Raw genomic sequence first — 17,500 nt, 5'->3', positions numbered from 1 at the left:
AAATCAATTATACAAAAATCTGAGCGATTTAAAGTTTTATGTTTAAAAGGGATACTGACAACAGTAAAGATGGATAAAAATGTGTTAGCTCATGTAATGTGCTGCTCAGAATTTAAAGACCACCATTGGTCCTTTTTCTTTGGTTTCAGAAAGTGATTATAAAAATGTAGCAAGGCTTGTTTTGTTTACATTTGGTATTTTTCTAAAATAATTCCTATGTTATGACAATGGTAGCTCACATAAAATAAATATGACATAGACGTATACCTGGTCTCCAGATTTGTCTGCTGTGGTTGACATAATAATGGCCAGATTCAATTCGCTGTGAAATCAGCTCTAGCTTGCCTCAGGTTAGCTGAGCAACAGCTAGAAGGTCAGCAGATACAGCTTAATTACACAACCCAATGACATCATATCTGTGAGAATGACATCATAAAAAAGCAGAAAAACAGGAACAATACGTTTCAAAGGGAGATTTTCTGTTGGATAAACACAATCATAATAAAAGACCAAGCCCCACTCCAGTTACGAAACAAACACAAAGAGCAAATAAGAAAGAATGTACCAAACTATCACTGCATGTTATACAGCACCGTGTAACCTAAGCATTATCAGGAGATACAAACCTTAACTGAAAATACGCAAAAATATTGCACCACCAGAATATATTCAAAGTTGGACATACGAGTACAAGGACATTAGTCAATCAGGCTGGTGCAAAAACAAATGTAATGGGCCCCTTCACTGGGGCATCCAATTATCTATGAAGTGTGTGAGTTAATCACAGAACTCGACAGACTGGTGAGGCCCTTTCATCGTGTGGCAGGGCTGACCTGTGAGACCCAGGGAGGCAAGCACTGGACTGGATGTGTTCTTGGGTTAGGCAAAAGTCTGCTGGCTTCTGTGTAGCCTTAAACGCAAGTGAACGACGAAAGTTCAGCATCAACTTCATATTGTTTTCTTTTCTTGTGTCCCCAGCGGTACTTAAGCAAAGCGAAGTACCAGCCATTTGCCCGTAACTCTGTAGGTAATCTAAATCCCCGCTGTAGGCTAGCCAACTAAATAAAAGAAAAGGACCGTGTTCTTTAAAACCTGCAGTTTCCAGACAAAGGACGCACATGCTTACGTTCTCACAGAATTTGTGGTCTGGCTTATCAATCCTATAAATCAATTCAAAGCATCGTTAAAAGAAAATATGGAGACAGCTGAACATCACGTGTAAAACAAAGACAAGACTCACATACATGAAAGGGATTTCAAATTATTTATTAAAATAAGATACTTTCACAATACAATTTGATTCAGACAGAACGTGAAGTTCTGAGCGCTGTGTAGACTGCATCGCTCCCGGGGAACGCAGAACACAACTGCGGATTCGGCAGATTGGGCAATCAAGGAGAACAAACACAAGGACTGCACGGGAAGGCAATGGCTGAATTTCAATAGGATCCGTCAACTCTCACATCAACGGACATCTTCTACAGTCGATGCCAATCATGGGCAGAAAAAAAATGCATGGGGTAAATACTACTGAAGAAAAGCATGCAGGGAGACGCAGAGCTTTAGACGTTCGCAGACCGAATGACGCTAACCTCAGGGATAACGTACGTAGAGCGATGACTGTGCCATGTGGAACTGGCCAGCGGGATGTCCAAACCTCACCCAAAATTGCCCCGTGTTATGTGTACTGTATTTAGACCAAGTGAAGTTCAGTCCTGCTGCAGAAAGCCTCAGTCACAGCAGAGGAGGCCTGGAGGCTGTGTGGCGGAAGGCGGTTTTGGTGTCAGGCACCTTTCCGGGCGATGCACGTACTTCTGAGATTCAAAAATATCTCCAGCAGATCCCGGAACAGAACTGCCCCCCGCCCCCTCCCTTCTGCCCGCCCTCCCTCCAAGCCGTACGGTGGTGCAGCCAGAGCAGCAAGCCCGGACAAGTGCGCGTGATCCCAGAATAACCCCCCAGCGCCTGGCCCCCGCAGAGCTTTTTCAGGACGGCCAGCTATCGGAAACCTCCAAAGCTCCGCTATATCTCCAGGTCCCACTGCGATCAGCCGCTGTCCTGCATTAATCCCCCCCCCCCCAAACCGATAGCTGAGCGCCCCCCTCCCCCCCGCCGACGGGCGAGGGAAGACCGCTTTCCTTTCGCGGGTCATGGAGTCGCGGTATAATCTGGGGTGCCGGGGGGTGCCACAGCCTGCCAGCTACACCCTGGCCCGCCTCCCGCTTTCTGAACCCCAGCAACCTCTTGTGAGGCCGGGGCTCAAGTTCCCCTGCTGCTGCAAAAAAAAGAAAAAAAAAAACAGAAGGCACTACAGGACAAAATTAAATAAAATCAGCCGATACTTATGCGTGTTTTCTGTCATTTTCCCAACGTCGAACTACAGGACAGTCGAGTGTCACAAGCACAATCGCACAAGCAGAGATGAAATCACGTTGGTCAGATGCAGCGTCATTCGTATTAACATTTAATCAGCTTTGCACGTGCAGTCGTACTAAAACGAAGAGTGCACGGGCAGTCAGTTCCCTGCTCACACTGACACTAATCAAAGAAGGAACATAATGACAAACAAACACTAGAGGAGGTATATTTAGGTTGATGCTCTACCTGTCCTACGAGCGCTCCAGGAGGAGGGCGGGACTATCTGAGGCGTGACAGGGGGAAACCATTCAGCCTGCTTCCGCAGAAACACGAGCAACGGCATGACTCACACTGTTTGCAGTCAATGACATCTTAATCTCGACTAGCGACGGGGCCAAGTTACCGCAAACTGCTAACAGACAACAATGGATCCCTGTTAAGGCTATCTGTTACGCCCCGGTTCATCTGGCGGTAGGATCATGCAGCGCCTGCCGTTCCCGATTGGCCACCCTCCCTACATACGAAAGACACACGCAGCGGCGCTCCGCGGCACAGCGGGACCGACGGCAAGGATCATCATCTGAGCCTGGGGAAGATCCTGATGAAGAGGATCATGCTGATGAAGGTGAAGCAGACCAGGATGAGCATGAGCCAGAGGAACCAGTTGACGGACTTCTTGGTGTGCTGCTCCAGGCGCTCCGACTCGGTCTTCAGCTTCTCGAAGTTCAGGTCGGCGTGCCTCATCGACTGCTTCAGGGTCTGAGGGAGGGGAAGGGCACGTCAATCAAAACCCAAAAGCACAGAGCAGGGCTGCCCAGCCCCGTTCCTGGAGATCCATCATCCCTGTAGGGTTTTTACTCCAACTCCAACAAAGCACGCCTCATTCAACAGCTAGAGATCTCATTGAGCTAATTTATTGTAATTAGTAGGATCAGGTGTGCCAAATTAGGGTTGAAATGAAAACCCACAGGACGGTAGATCTTCAGGAACAGGGCTGGGCTCCCACACCCTGCTTGTGAGATAAGCGCCTTTTTTTCTTTTGAGAGGAAAACCCTGTGACCAAATTTATTTGAGATTTGCATTACTGTACTGGCCATTTGTGTTTTCAAAATAAAAAGGTCTAAGATTTTAAATCGCTTTGCCAGTAAACACAATCGTGAGAAAATGCAGTTATAGACATCTACTTTAAATTGGATAAGACTTGTAGTTTTACTATAGCACAAAATCTTCTATGGCACTGGAATCGAAGAAACGTCAAGTTACATCTCACATCACAAATCTCAAAGGTTATAATAGTAATTTTTTTTTAAAGTTTTGTTTTCCTCCCGGATGCCAGTCTTACATTGCAGGACTTTGTCATGTGTAAACCGGGGTGTGGTGATGTCATGGCAGCCTGCGCAGACTTTGACGTACACCCACAGAGCAATTATTTTCAAAACAAAAATGAAATGCTAAATAACAGTTCCAGCTCACAACACATTGCTGTATACTCCAAAACGCTGCAGCAGTTCCTGAACAATTTTGGGCCCGATTAATATTTGTTCATGCTGATCTTATCACAAAAGTGCAGTCCCATAAGTTGCTTAACTGTGACCAGCTTGTACACACAACTGTAAGCGAGCTCAGCTGAGCGCCTAACTCTGTTTTGAAATATATCTGCCGAAATGTTCGGAGTGCATTTGTTGTGTAAGGAGAGGGGAAAATCTTCCCTCCACTGCAGCTGCTCAGCCATATGTCTGCTGAGGACATTTCTTGAACACCAGAAAAACCACGCATACCTCACACGTTACTGGTGTTGTACTGCCACCTGCTGGACAGAAGCCGAAATGCAAGGCAAGGCTTAACTACGAGGCCCGAGGGCGTGTTCGTTTAGTCCTGGAAGGCGGGACGAACACCATTACTGTGCTGCCGATTCTACTGAGTTACGATGTGAAAAAAGTATGAAAGGAGCTATGAGTTTTGTACAACTAGGTATTTTCAGACAATGCCGCAGTGCTCCATCCAAATTACATTTCAGCCAACTGACATCGATGCTGACGGCTTTTGTAGTCCACAACATTTTAATTATTAACAGCCAATCCATTGCCTCAGATTCTGTGAATTCAGCGTCACTGGTGAATGCGTGCCAGTAACTTTTAACTCCAGGCTCTGGCAATATATGACCTGGAGAAGCCCTAGAACCCCTGTATGTTCCCAGCAACAACTATCCCCAAAGTGGTCGAAATCATAGCTTCTTGCTAAGGAAATATTAGAATATTTTGCCTAAAAGATTTTGATGTTCAGAAACCAATGCAGTTAGATGATACAGACTAGTAGGTGATATGTAAAATGCTTGAAATTATTTTCTGTCCATAATTGGGGTAGCAGTGTACTATAATGGGTTTAAGCCTTAAGCCAAACGTTGCAGGTTTGATTTCAGGGAAAATCTGTTGTTGTACACTTGAGCAAGATGCTTAAACTGCATTACTTCAGTAATTCAGTATTTTTTTCCCTTGTATGCTTTCATGTATGATTGTTTGTGATTACGGTCTGTTATTGTTACTTTGTTATATGTTTATTGTATCGCTCATTGTGTGCAAGCAAAATTCCCTTCGGGGCAATAAAGGTTTTCATTCATATAAATCCAGCTGTAAAAATAGTGTGTAAAAATAAATTGTGTAAGTCACTCAGGATAAGAGCGTCTGCTAAATGCCAGCAATGTAATCTAATGATACAAACTAATTGGTAAAGCTACTGAAATCAGCTCCTCGTGTGCTCAGACATTTGAGTGCTGCATGCCACGTGTAGGACTGGTTTCCAGATGGCAAACAGAGAGCGAACACGTCAGCTGACCTGACAACAAAGCAGCAGTCTGCTGGTGGATTGTGCCTATGTTTTCAGTCCTTACATCCCTTTTATGTTAATCAGGGCTGCCCAACCCTGTTCCTGGAAATCTACCATCCCGTAGGCTTTCATTTCAAACCCAGTTTGGCACACCTGGCTCAACCAATTAGCAGCTCAATGGGACCTCAAGCTGTTGAATGAGGTGTGCTTTGTTAGTGTTGAAATGAACACCTACGGGAAAGTAGATCTCCAGGAACAGGGCTGGGCCGCCCTGATGTGGTAGCCCTGGGCTTTAAATGCACGTCCCTGCTGACAGAGTTCTGAAGAGCACGGCGTTGCCAGGGGAGACACGCTCACCTGGTTGTCCTGCTTGATGATGCTCTGGGCGGCCAGTGTGTTGTTCTTCAGGTTGCGAGCCAGGCTGAGCATGTCCTCGGCCAGCTTCTCCTGGAGGTTGTGGTGGTGCTGGAGCACGGCGTCCAGCTCCGCGGCCGACTGCTTCTCGTCCACCGGCAGGCCCCTGGAGAGAGTCTGAATTACCCACACCTCACCGGAACATCTGGATTCTTCCCCCCACGCAGCGCCGCAACAGCGCGCAGCCGAGGACTGCGCCTCACATTATAAACGATGCAGCCGATCGCGCGTTAAACCGAGGGTTCCAACTGACTGCACATCTCAGACACTGTGGTAAAATGTGAGCAAAGTAAAACTCCTGAAGGAGGTAAAAACTGAGTAATGGGAGCGGAGCCTTAAGGATCAAACACAGACCCAGATGATTGGTTCTCCATTATGAACCCATGGACTTAGATCCCGGAGGGGATCCCCGCCCAATATTATCAGGTCGAATTGGGTTTTACTGTTCCAGTGTCCCCTCCAAAAAAACCTTAAGAAACATTCCTGTTTGTTGTCCCCTCAAATATGAAATGTAATCTATATCTTTGTGTGAGCCTCTTACCTTCTCTGTCGTAAGTCTGTTTCTTTACCGTCTGTTAATAGAGGGAAAATATAGTTATAGAAATTATGAAACAATTAACAGTATGTATTTGTATTTCTCATGACCCAAGAAGACTGTTTATTTACCTGTGCTTGACGACCCCTGTTGGAAAACAACAATAGTCATGTTTTTAAAAGAGTTACAAACAGCCCCCCCTACAATATAAATCAAAACATATTTTAAATGAAATCTCCCTTAAGCTTCATCAATATTATTGGGATTAGACATTTAAGTATCACTGAATTACTAGGACTAGAGTTGGCCCACTGCCTCTAACAGGGGAACTAAACTATTTTTCAACATCGTCTTTACTCATTATTTGCTGTCTAAGCTTTTGGAAACAGGACAACTGTAGCATAAGTAAAACAAATAGAATGAGATGCATGTTCTAGACCAGGGCTTCCCAACCCGGTTCCTGGAGGTCTACCATCCTGCAGGTTTTTAATTTCAATCCTAATTTGGCACACATGATTCTACTAATTTGGCAGCTCAACTGCATCTATAGCTGCTGAAGGGTTGGAGTGAAAACCTACAAGTAGACCTCCAGGAACAGGGTTGGGCAGCCCCTGCTCTAAACTGTTCCAGCTGTGGGTGTTGAAGAGCAGCTCACATTTCCCATCAGCTCGTTTCTCATCTCCCCGGTGCAGCGTGCTTTCGTCTGCATGTGCACCGTCTTGCTGGCTGGCATCCTCTCATTGGCTATGGTGGGCGTTCGACCAGGGGCCAAGAACTGATTGGCAAGAGCTTTCTCGGTTGGGGATGTCTAAACACAAAGGCAAAGCACAGGCGACATCATTATGCTGATGTAGTTGTGCACATACAGAAAAAACACTACCAGGAAATGAAGCTTTTATATGCAAATCATTTGAAGCATAAATTACTCAAATGCAAACAAAACCATTTTCAAAGACATGCAGGGTGCAAATTTAGATACACCAAAACAATGAAACTTACCAGTTTCTCAGCTTCTAAAAGTCCTTTAAGAAAATCCACTTTTCGACTGTAGTCTGTCAATATCTCTGGGGTAGGTTTACTTAAGAAATAAGGGGGGGGGGGGGGTTAGAGCAGGAAAGGTTACAATTATTATTATTATTATTACTACTATTACTATTACACAAGCAGGTGAACTATTTAACGTCTCAGACTTAATTGATCAAACCCATAAATGACTGGTGGTCAACCATGACCCATTAAAACAAAGACTATTCTACCATTTAAAAAAAACAAAAAAAAGCAGTTATTTTCTCTTTCATGAGGTATTTGGTGCCTGGCCTCATGTAAGCAACATCTATAAATCAGAGTGCAAGGTCATAATATAAAGCATTCTGATTCTTGATATTGAAAAATGTTAAATCGGCCTCTTAGGTTGTCCATGTATTGGTAGAATGTGTCAGATTTAGCAGGTCCTTGTTAGCTACATGTGACAACACTACACAGGCCTAATCCACCTACTGCTCTAATCAGTGTTAGAAATATAGAGACTAGGGTTTAAAAGTGGTTTTGACTTGGACAGTCTGTAGCTAACACTCCTGAAAAATGTGGCTAGCTGGTAACAGAAATTAACACAGCACAATCTAGTGGCAGCAGATAACCTTTGTGAAAACATTTACTGGAAGAATAAGGGGTAAATGTCATCTTCCAAATCGTAAATAATAATCCAAACTTAATCCAGTACAGCAACTAGGTCTGGTTAAGCAGTGTATACCACCGCATACTTAGGCACAAACACAATGTTTCTTTCAACGATATAGTTGTAGGTCCCATGCCAGCCCACAATACACAATTCTACTTCATGCTACTTCATCACGATCATTACAATTTTCTGTAAATCAGTTGAATAATTAACAAAATCAACCAGCAGAAATGTGAAGATATTCAACATAAACTAGACTCTGATGGTTGCACGTTGCTTAATTTGAACCTAGATTTCAAAACCAGTGAGTAAGTTGCACTGAATTGAAGCAGACAGTAGTTAGACATGGTTATCCACTTGCTACCTTGGCTGGTAAACACCAACAAGGCAGCAAGGTAGCTAGACCTACCCGGCCATACTGTCAATGCAAAACTTAACGTACCTAGAGCTCTTCTTCAAAGCCACCAGCATCTCTTCAAGTGCACCAACATACTGAAACAGAAGAAATGGTTAACATAACCTAGCTACTCCATATATGACACAGCTCGCTCGGCTTCCAATTATTTTCCCTTTCCAGAATCAGAATCTCCCAAAAACCAGGCTAACTTAAATTGGCTTAAACATATTTAAAGAACAAAGTAGAGAGCTATATCATTAAAGCCATAACTATCATAAATAATATGCATGTTTTCTGAACGTTTCTGAATTTAACGCTAGCAAAAAGCTAGGTCGTTAACAATTAACGCCACTGACAGCGGCCAAGCAATTCTGACGTGGCTAGCTTGGCATCGTTCACAGCCATTTAAAAAATAATAATTCACCTGCTTACACTGCAAATTGCATATTGTACTCTCTCACCTTTTCTAGTCTCCATTCAGTTTCCCCCCGTTTCTCCGATGCGATAGATTCGCACCGGGACAATAATCTAATAAAATTAATTTCTAGCCTAGAAGTCGCCATGTTTGAGGAAGCAGCGGAAGTCCCCTAGCTTACTCAGACGGAAAGGGTGGGACTTGGTGTAGATCTATGTGAATTAAATAACTTCTGTGGTTTGTATAGTGCGTTGTAGATCTACTAACCTATACAGTCTATGGTACTAACTCTGTGTTCATTGTGTTCACTAGCCTCATTTTATCAGGCTCATACATGTGGAATAGCGTAGAGCAGTGATTCCAAACCTCGGTCCTGGGGACCCCATGTGTATCCTATGACCACACTGTGCTTATTGTGCTTTGCTGCAAACAATCGCATAAAAAGGTAACAACATTTTTACACAAATCAAATTAGGTGAATCAATAAGCTCCTAATCAGGCTGTTTTAGTTCTTTTTTTTCCCTTAAAGTTTATACAATGCAAGTTTTTGGCTCATTATAATTTGCTTATTTGTCTTTGAATTCTTCATTATCTACCAAATTGCTAGTTTTTGTGGTCATGTGCCTTTCACTAATTGGGGGCCTTTAGATTCACCCCAGTCTTTAATTTGATCAGTTGAATAATTTTGTAACCTCTTCTTATGTAATTGTTCAGAATATAACATAATAAGCATAACATAAACAACAGACTTGCGCTTCATGGAATGCTTAGATATTTATAACAATGTGGTTTAAGAGGGTAAATAAACCCTCTAGACATGTTAAAATTCTGGGATTGCAACTGTGGTTGGACGGAAAACCAGCATACACAAAGGGTCCCCACGATCGAGGTTGGGAACCACTGGACTAGAGACTATTTACTACCAGCTTAGCACCCGCTAGAGATGCTGGAATCTTTTACCGCTTATGTTACTTTATGTCTGACCATGGGGGTGAAGAAAACCTCTAAACCTCCTTTGCTAGTGGGATTAAGGGTTCTAAAAATTAATATTTAACAATTGTAATAGAGCTATTAAGAAAATAACATTGCAGACTTTGATAGGTATACAAATATGGGAAATAGCCTACGCTGTGCAACTGACTGAGAGCGTAGTGTGGCTTGTGTAGTGCTTGTGCTTTTCTGTGCACCTGAATTTATGGACCATTTTTTAAAAAAAAGTTTACGGTTTAGCAATTTATAAAGAACTGCATGAATTAAAATTGCTCTAAAATTTTCTAGAGCCCAAAATGTATTAGTGATTGACTGGGGGATATGAAAGCATCTGCAGGTCATCTCCTTTCAGGAAACTGAGGGTCAGTAGCCCACAGAAGGTAGGGTCATTCTCCACAGAAGGTAGGGTCATTCTCCACAGAAGGTAGGGCTGTTCTTCAGCAGAAGGTAGGGTCGTTCTTCAGCAGAAGGTAGGGTCATTTTTCAGCAGAAGGTAGGGTCGTTCTTCAGCAGAAGGTAGGGTCGTTCTTCAGCAGAAGGTAGGGTCGTTCTTCAGCAGAAGGTAGGGTCGTTCTTCAGCAGAAGGTAGGGTCGTTCTTCAGCAGAAGGTAGGGTCGTTCTTCAGCAGAAGGTAGGGTCGTTCTTCAGCAGGAGGTAGGGTCGTTCTTCAGCAGAAGGTAGGGTCGTTCTTCAGCAGAAGGCCCTTCACACGGCCCTTCATACTGCAGTCTTCACACATACATACAGTATTATATTTAAAAGACAGATAAGCGGGATGCTAAATATTATAATGGGAATATATTAGAGGTTCCTCAGACTGAGGATAGCCGATATCCCACAACCATATTTAATGTTATGGCCAACTGGAAATACATGCCTCACCATCCCTTGGCTGCCCAGAGAGGTCACAGTCCTTCTTCAAGTAGTCTTCTCATGGAGTTCAATCATGTGAATCTTTTTTCTTGTACCCTCAATATTGTTACACCAATCTTATGGTTTATGCAAGTATAGATATCAGCATTGCCAGAAAAAAAGATAAATAAAACTAAACACAGTTCCTGATCAATGTACAATACACCTTTAATAAATAAATTTGACATTAGTTTTCATATCTACATTTTTTACACACTCATGTTTTATTTATTTTTTAAACTAAATTTTAGGCACATAAAGGAAGAGGCTCTGTCTTTTCCTCAGGCCAAAAACCACATCATAGCAACAACCCAGGAAGGACCTGCTTGACGTGCAGCCTGCTTGGCATGTTCATGCCACACACTGCCTGTAAGCCAGTCCTTTACAAATCAGATTATAACAGGAGATCTAACAGCTTATGCACCCGTCACCCAGAATGAACATAGAAGAGAAATGCTAAATTACCATTTGAATTTCTAAATATAATGGCCTGTGCGTAAACCAAAACATGAATGGACACAATGAAATTAAGTTTTGGGCTTCCGTATCAATGTCATGAAGAATCGAACACTCAAAACAGTTATGCTGTTTGTGCATTAAAAGCCACTACCCTGTAGCTCGAACCTACTGTAAGTCTCTATGTCACTGCATTGAAAGTCCAAACTGCGCTGAACAACACATTTTTGTCCAATGCCCCTGCAACAGACACCAGTGAAACGTAAAAACAAGAAAAAGGGTGAATTAAATATACATATGGCACACAAAAAAAACCCCCTAATGTATGAAAACAAATATGAAAGTAGTCAGAGCATGTCACTTACCATTCTAACTCACTGGACTTCTAGGATTTGGTCATTTCAATGCACTTGTGACTTGTATTCGTGAAAGACAATCGTTTTCAAGTACAATAACTAATGTCTTTTCAAAATGCTATGTATTAAATTCCTTTTTTAATCAAAGACCAACAGCATTTTCAAAATGTAGAGCTTCCATAGGCCTAAAAATGAATGCCTTTTTTGATGTTTCAAAACTGTTGACAGCCAAACCATAATACTAATTACCACACTGGCAGTCTTTTATACAATAGCACATAAAATGTTTTTTTAAATATATATAACCCAGCCTTTCTAATGCAACAGTGCACATGTATATCTCAATTTACAGTCATAAACCTAATTATAATCTAATTTGATATAGATTCTCTATGAACAAAATCAGTGCTTACATTGATACCACATCTAGATTTTAAGACTGTCCACAGGTTTATAAAGTGTTTTACAACTCTTCTGGTATAGGTTCACAGTACTGTGCTGCCAACCTTCACAAAGATGAGGTGTTAGAGGTGTGAAACTGAAACAGACAAACAGTCAAACAAACAAGCAAAAAAAAAAAAAAAAACAGCTGAAATGTATAGAAGCTCCAATGGGAGCGATATAAAAAATTACTAACCCTTTTCAGAACTGATATTCTTCATTCAGGTTGGGTAATATTAGTCACTTAAAGGCAATTCTTTTTCAGTAAATGAAATCTCGGAACACAGCTATCCTCTTGTTAACAGAAACAGCAGGAACGACCAAAGTGGCACCTGGGGAATATAGGACAATGCTGAAAAATAATAATAAAAAGACAAATTGACTGGTACATCTGAAAGCAGCATTTTGCCATGGATAGGCCAGCCTTTCACACATCTATGAAAAGGCTTTCTGTTCTGCAACCATCGGTCAATGAAACTGTACTCTGTACACAGTAGCTTTTGCTCATCCCCACAAAGTAAAGTCAAAAATAAATACAGTGTATTGTATTCAGTCCATCTAAACAGGACAGGAAGGGCATTCCTGGGGTTTGGCATTGACGTTCGTTGTTATAAACTTGCACCCATCACACAGACACCAACTACAGGGTGGGTTTTGACAGTTCCCTTATTCAGATTATGAAAAAATTAAACAGTGGCCTCTAGATTTTCCCCAGCCCCTATAATTGGAAAAACAACCCCAAAAATAAAGAATTCCGTGAAAAACTACAGATGAGGTTAAACCGTTATTCTGTGACTTTCTTTGGACAGAGATCTTCGTAACTCTCCTTTTTCTTGGCTGCCTTAAAAAAAACTGACTACTGCTTAAGAAAAAAAAAGCTTGTTTAAAAATGAAAGGGCGGAAAAAAATCCTTCAGCCAAACCGAAATGTGTACACACGTGTTGGCGTTCCTTACAGTGCAAACCCCCCCCCCCCACCCTGGAGCCTTCATCCCTGAATCCTGCCTCAAAAGACTGAGAGCAAGATCCCCCAGGGCCCAACATTCTCCAATGCTGCTGCTGTTCTGGTGCCCCCAGTTTCTTTCTTTCTTTCTCTCTCTCTCTCTCTCTCTCTCTGTCTCTCTCTCTCTCTCTCTCTCTCTCAGTGTCTCTCGACCGTGCTCCAGCCAGCCTGCCATCGCTGGCGGAGTCCCCCAGCCAGACAGCCGGTAGACGGGAGAGAAGCAGGGGGGGCGGCCGAGCTCCAGAGACACGCAGCCTCCTCCGCCGCTCGGAGGGAGGGAGGGCAAAAGGGGGGGGCCGGGTCATGTTCTCCACCCCCTCCCCACTGCCGAGGCTATACGTTGCTGTCCTCCAGGAGCGGCTCCTTGCCCTCGGCGCCCCCTGTCTGGGGGCAGTGGCTCTGCGCTCCGTTGCTGTGCTTCTTGTAGCCGCCCGAGCGGACGTTGAGGCCGCTGTGCTCCGGGATGAAGAGGGCCACCAGCAGGGAGAGCAGCACTGAGCACGCTCCGAACAGGAAGGGCGGCCCAGGGATGATGGCGCTCTGGAACCGGAGACAGCAAGCGGAGGGGTGTGAGGGCGTGAGCCACGAGCCAGGCATGGGCGATATACCACGCTGTTAACCATCGAATGCAGTAACAATAGTGGCCACTGTGTGGTGCATTACCTTCCTTCTCCTCTTCGTCTTTTTAATTTATGTCTGAAGCAGTTAGTAAATAACCAAACTAAACAGGCTGCGTGAAATGGTTCCAGAGAAAAAAAAAAGTTGCCACTGTTATCTGTTATATTGGATGTTGATAAGACAGCCAATCAGCACCAAAGTCATACAGCTTTCATGTGATCATGTGATGTGTTTTTGTCAATCACAAGGACTTGCTGTGGATTGGCTGTCTTATGGTCACCCAATAGATAACAGTGGTGATGTTCACGCGGCCTCTGAACTGTTGTTGTTTGACACCACGTCTGGTGTAATTACAGAGAAAAAGACGAAAAGAAAGGTAATACACCACACAGTGGCTATGACCGTCATTGTATCTAATAATTACCGTAGCGATATATCACTCATCCTTAAGGGCTACCATAGTTATGCAGTGGGCCTTAGAGGCAAGCTTTCCTATGATACACTGCAGAAAACCACCAATAGCAAATCTGTACAATTACAGCAGTGCTCCAGCACCTTGGCCACTTGGAGCCCTAATGAACAGACACAAAGCCAGTGTGCAGGTACTCTGGGAGTTAGAGGGCGGTCACCTCGTCAGTAGGGTTCGCCATGTTGGGCTTGCTGTCCTTGTCGGGGCTCTCCACGGCGTCCATCTCGTTCAGCTCCACGTGGAACAGGTAGAAGACAAACCCGTAGAGCGCCGGGCCCAGCCCGTTACACAGGCCCCGGATCCCTGTGATCATGCCCTGCACCACCCCTGAAAGCACAGAGACCAGCCTCTGCTTCACTGCCTGCTTCAGGCTCCGCTTCACTGCCTGCTTCAGGCTCCGCTTCACTGCCTGCTTCAGGCTCCGCTTCACTGCCTGCTTCAGGCTCTGCTTCACTGCCTGCTTCAAGCTCACCGTATTCACCACAACACTGCTTAACCCCTTGAAGAGCGGGCTTCTGGAATGTTTTTTCAATATTCTAAGTCAGTGTTCTAGAACACTCCATTCAATTCAGTTACCAGTAGCGATAGTTACATCAGCATCGGAATGTTCAGTCAAGAACATTCTAATCACAAAGTTGTGATCTCACAGCTTAAAAAGGTTAAACATCTTAAAACATGAGTGAGCTGTGCGGCTGTAGTGAATGCGCTCTCTGACTCACCCTGCTGGTCAGGGTCGGCGTTGCGGGACACGATGGCGCTGATGGCCGGAAACGTTATGCTGGACATGGCGGCCACGGCACCTGCTGCCCACATCATCCTGTAGAGCGAGATGGTGTAAGTGTCAGATGGTGTAAATGTTAGGGATAATTAAGTAATTAAGGCCAGAAGTAGGCATGAAAACCAGACATAGATGTGGCCCTCATTGCCCACCTCTGAGCTACGCTACGACTTTGGCACGGTGAGGATGTGACCCGAGGCTGTGATGGACACTGAAACACAGTGCTTTATCTGGACACACCACTCAGCAGGCCTGGACACACGCACTTCCATAACCTTTTCCAGAGAGTCAGCGGGACCGGGGAGAGATCCAGCCCACCGACTTTCACATTATAAACCACAGACATGAAGGTGTCCGGGAGTTGCGGGATTAAAAGATGTTTTATGTGCCGCGGACAGCCGCGTTTGTGCTGTACTCACACAGTGGAAATGAGACAATGGGGAGCAGGGCTGGAGCTGACGTTTACAACCGTCACGGCACTAAATAAAACGCCCCTTTCCAAAGAGGGCCGTTCGTAGTGTTTTATGAGCGCTGGCTCGGGCTAGCTGGACACGGTATCCCTGCCAGAGGAGCCAAACGCTGAGGAACGCGCATTCGCCACCTGATGAGACCAAGCATGCAGTCGCCTGCTCAGGGGCCGCATCGCACATCTTCCTACAAACCTCCCATTACAGAACGCACCGATCCCGTTTTACACCTGCACAAGAGAGGGAAATTAAACTGTTAATACCGCTTTTGAACGGATGCAGTCACAATGGCGGACAGCTGTCAGACAGCTGTAACAACACCACGGTGCATGATCAGAATGACCACAACAGCCCTGCTCATTATCACACAACTGCCGAATGAACATAAGAGCTTTGCGCATTGCACCAGAGGGACATGGCTGATTATGAAAGGACTCAGATTTGCTCCTTTGTAAAAGATGAAAGCTGGGCGCAAGTCAATCAGCTGTTACTGCCCACAAAGGGAGAGACCGCAGAATGAAGTCTAGAACATTCTGTCTTAAGCCAGCACCAAGTCCAGCATTTGATCTTTATCCCCGAGAGAAAGGCAATGTGACTGGTGGTGGTAGGCAAAGAGAGGCAGTGGGCAGAAAAGATCTACTTCTGTATTTGTGTTCGGCCATTGGGGGTTAAAAAAGGGGAAGTCTTTAAATCGGTCTGTTTCGTGTCTCATCTCGTATTTCTGGTTTACTATCAGAACAAGTGGATCTTAAAATTTTTACTTTTCTGAAAATATGAAATATCGCTGTTCCGACGTGATATTATAACAATTCATATTCTCAAAGTGATGAGGGCAATGGAGGACCTGACATTTTCAAAAGGGCACGCAAGTCTTTCTGGGATTGATCAGAACAACAGCAGGCTCCTGAGCAATAGGCTACACACGATGACATCATAGATTTATCTGGCCTGAATATCTTTACTCAGAGTACAGCCACTGCTGCAGTCACGCATTAGGGAAGCTTCTAATAAGAATCCGATGCGACACGCCACCATGTAATGTACCATATGACGTGTTTGGGGTTCAATCATTTAGACAAACAAAACCAACAAATCGTTACTTAAATATGAATGATTTATTTTCTTCAGCATATTTACAAGACAGGGAGCAAGAAAAGATTGATGGAATAGCAATCTCTCTTTATAACGAAACCTTTGCAATTCTGTGGAAGCTGCACACTTTAAACTTAAAAGCTGATATTTGTGTGTGTGTGTGTGTGTGTGCGCGCATGGGAAGGGGTGTCCATTATATTACTGAAAAGCAATGACAACATGAACTGAAAGCAAGCAGACCGCCGCTATGTTCAGGCCAAAACCAATAACAGTTTTAGCAGCAGGTTTCTTCACAGGTGTTAATTGTGCCATTAGTAAGACTGCCAATGTGGGAGTCGTTTTATTTTATTTTTTTAGATTCAGTTTTGCTGAAGCGGTGCTGGCTTATGACACATGCATGCCGGTATGCCTGTTTTGTAGCGTTTTATTGTGGTACGAGTGAATCGGTGTTGACGTATGTGACTAATTAGCAGATAGAGCAGGGTAACTGGTGGCAGCAAAAATCTGCACCGGCCCTGCAGGACTGGAGTTAAACTTGCACCCACACCGGCCCTGCAGGACTGGAGTTAAACCTGCAGACCCCCCCCGACACAGACTGCACGGGGTGCAGGGGAGACTCACCAGGGCTGTGACCCGAAGCCGTACCAGGCCAGCTGCAGGATCTGGAAGCCCAGGCCCAGCAGGATGGTGTTCTTGTTCCCAATGGAGCGCATCAGTATCCCCAGCACCACGGTCTGCAGAGAGGAGAGTCAGCTTCCTCCATCCACCCGCTCCACCTTCCACAACACCGCTGAGCGCTCGCTCAGTAAACCTGTCCTTACTACTGCTATCAGTCACCAGTGCCGGCTTTTAGTTCTGCCCTCTTCAATAAAACCCCCGTGCATCCTGTACCATTCACCGTCTCAAACGGCTTCACAGAAAACTCCAATTTAACAGGGAACCGCATTGCCTCATTTGCATTTCGTAAAGCTTGGGTTTTCACATGGAGAATGGGACCGCTGACCTGCGCCAAGATGGACAAGATCCCAACCACCGCGATGAACGCCGCCACCGTCTCCGAGGTGAAGCCGATGACCTGTGAGCGGAAGGAAATGAATGAGGCTTCCTCACAGAAACAGATGTCCTGCACCACTCCAACACACCAACAGAGGGCGACAAAGATGATCAGCAGTTTTTATTTATTTTTTTAATGTCTGAAACATCATCAGGATTATTGGAAATTATTTGAAGAAACTGACCCCCGATACAGTTTCAGGTGCATTAAATTTAGAACTTCTGAAATAAGAGCAATGTAAAATA

The 17,500-nt window shown here is 44.4% G+C and overlaps 2 protein-coding genes across 2 annotated transcripts in view; both read right to left on the bottom strand.

The window, feature by feature from the left end:
- Positions 1–1,245: 1,245 nt before the first annotated feature.
- Positions 1,246–8,827, bottom strand: use1 (unconventional SNARE in the ER 1 homolog (S. cerevisiae)). The gene is made up of 8 exons (XM_064331691.1): positions 8,667–8,827; positions 8,251–8,300; positions 7,130–7,208; positions 6,786–6,938; positions 6,262–6,277; positions 6,137–6,167; positions 5,539–5,701; positions 1,246–3,117 (listed from the first exon to the last, which is right to left on the bottom strand). The coding sequence occupies exons 1-8, from the start codon at positions 8,766–8,768 to the stop codon at positions 2,935–2,937; spliced, it is 777 nt and encodes a 258-aa protein (XP_064187761.1). The 5' UTR covers positions 8,769–8,827; the 3' UTR covers positions 1,246–2,934.
- Positions 8,828–10,672: 1,845 nt separating this feature from the next.
- LOC135252983 (hippocampus abundant transcript 1 protein-like) overlaps positions 10,673–17,500 on the bottom strand; it is an 18,578-nt gene continuing 11,750 nt past the window's right edge. The window contains exons 8-12 of the mRNA XM_064331690.1: positions 17,205–17,276; positions 16,823–16,935; positions 14,584–14,681; positions 14,025–14,191; positions 10,673–13,317 (exon numbers count right to left, since the gene is read on the bottom strand). Of these exons, the coding sequence (XP_064187760.1) occupies positions 13,111–13,317; positions 14,025–14,191; positions 14,584–14,681; positions 16,823–16,935; positions 17,205–17,276 (657 nt within the window). The 3' untranslated portion in view covers positions 10,673–13,110. The remainder of the gene's footprint in view (positions 13,318–14,024; positions 14,192–14,583; positions 14,682–16,822; positions 16,936–17,204; positions 17,277–17,500) is intronic.

This window comes from Anguilla rostrata, chromosome 4, assembly GCF_018555375.3.
Source record: "Anguilla rostrata isolate EN2019 chromosome 4, ASM1855537v3, whole genome shotgun sequence".
In the NCBI taxonomy this organism is placed as follows: domain Eukaryota; kingdom Metazoa; phylum Chordata; class Actinopteri; order Anguilliformes; family Anguillidae; genus Anguilla; species Anguilla rostrata.
The sequence above is the reverse complement of the archived record's forward strand: the minus strand, read 5'-3'. Positions and strand labels throughout refer to the sequence as shown.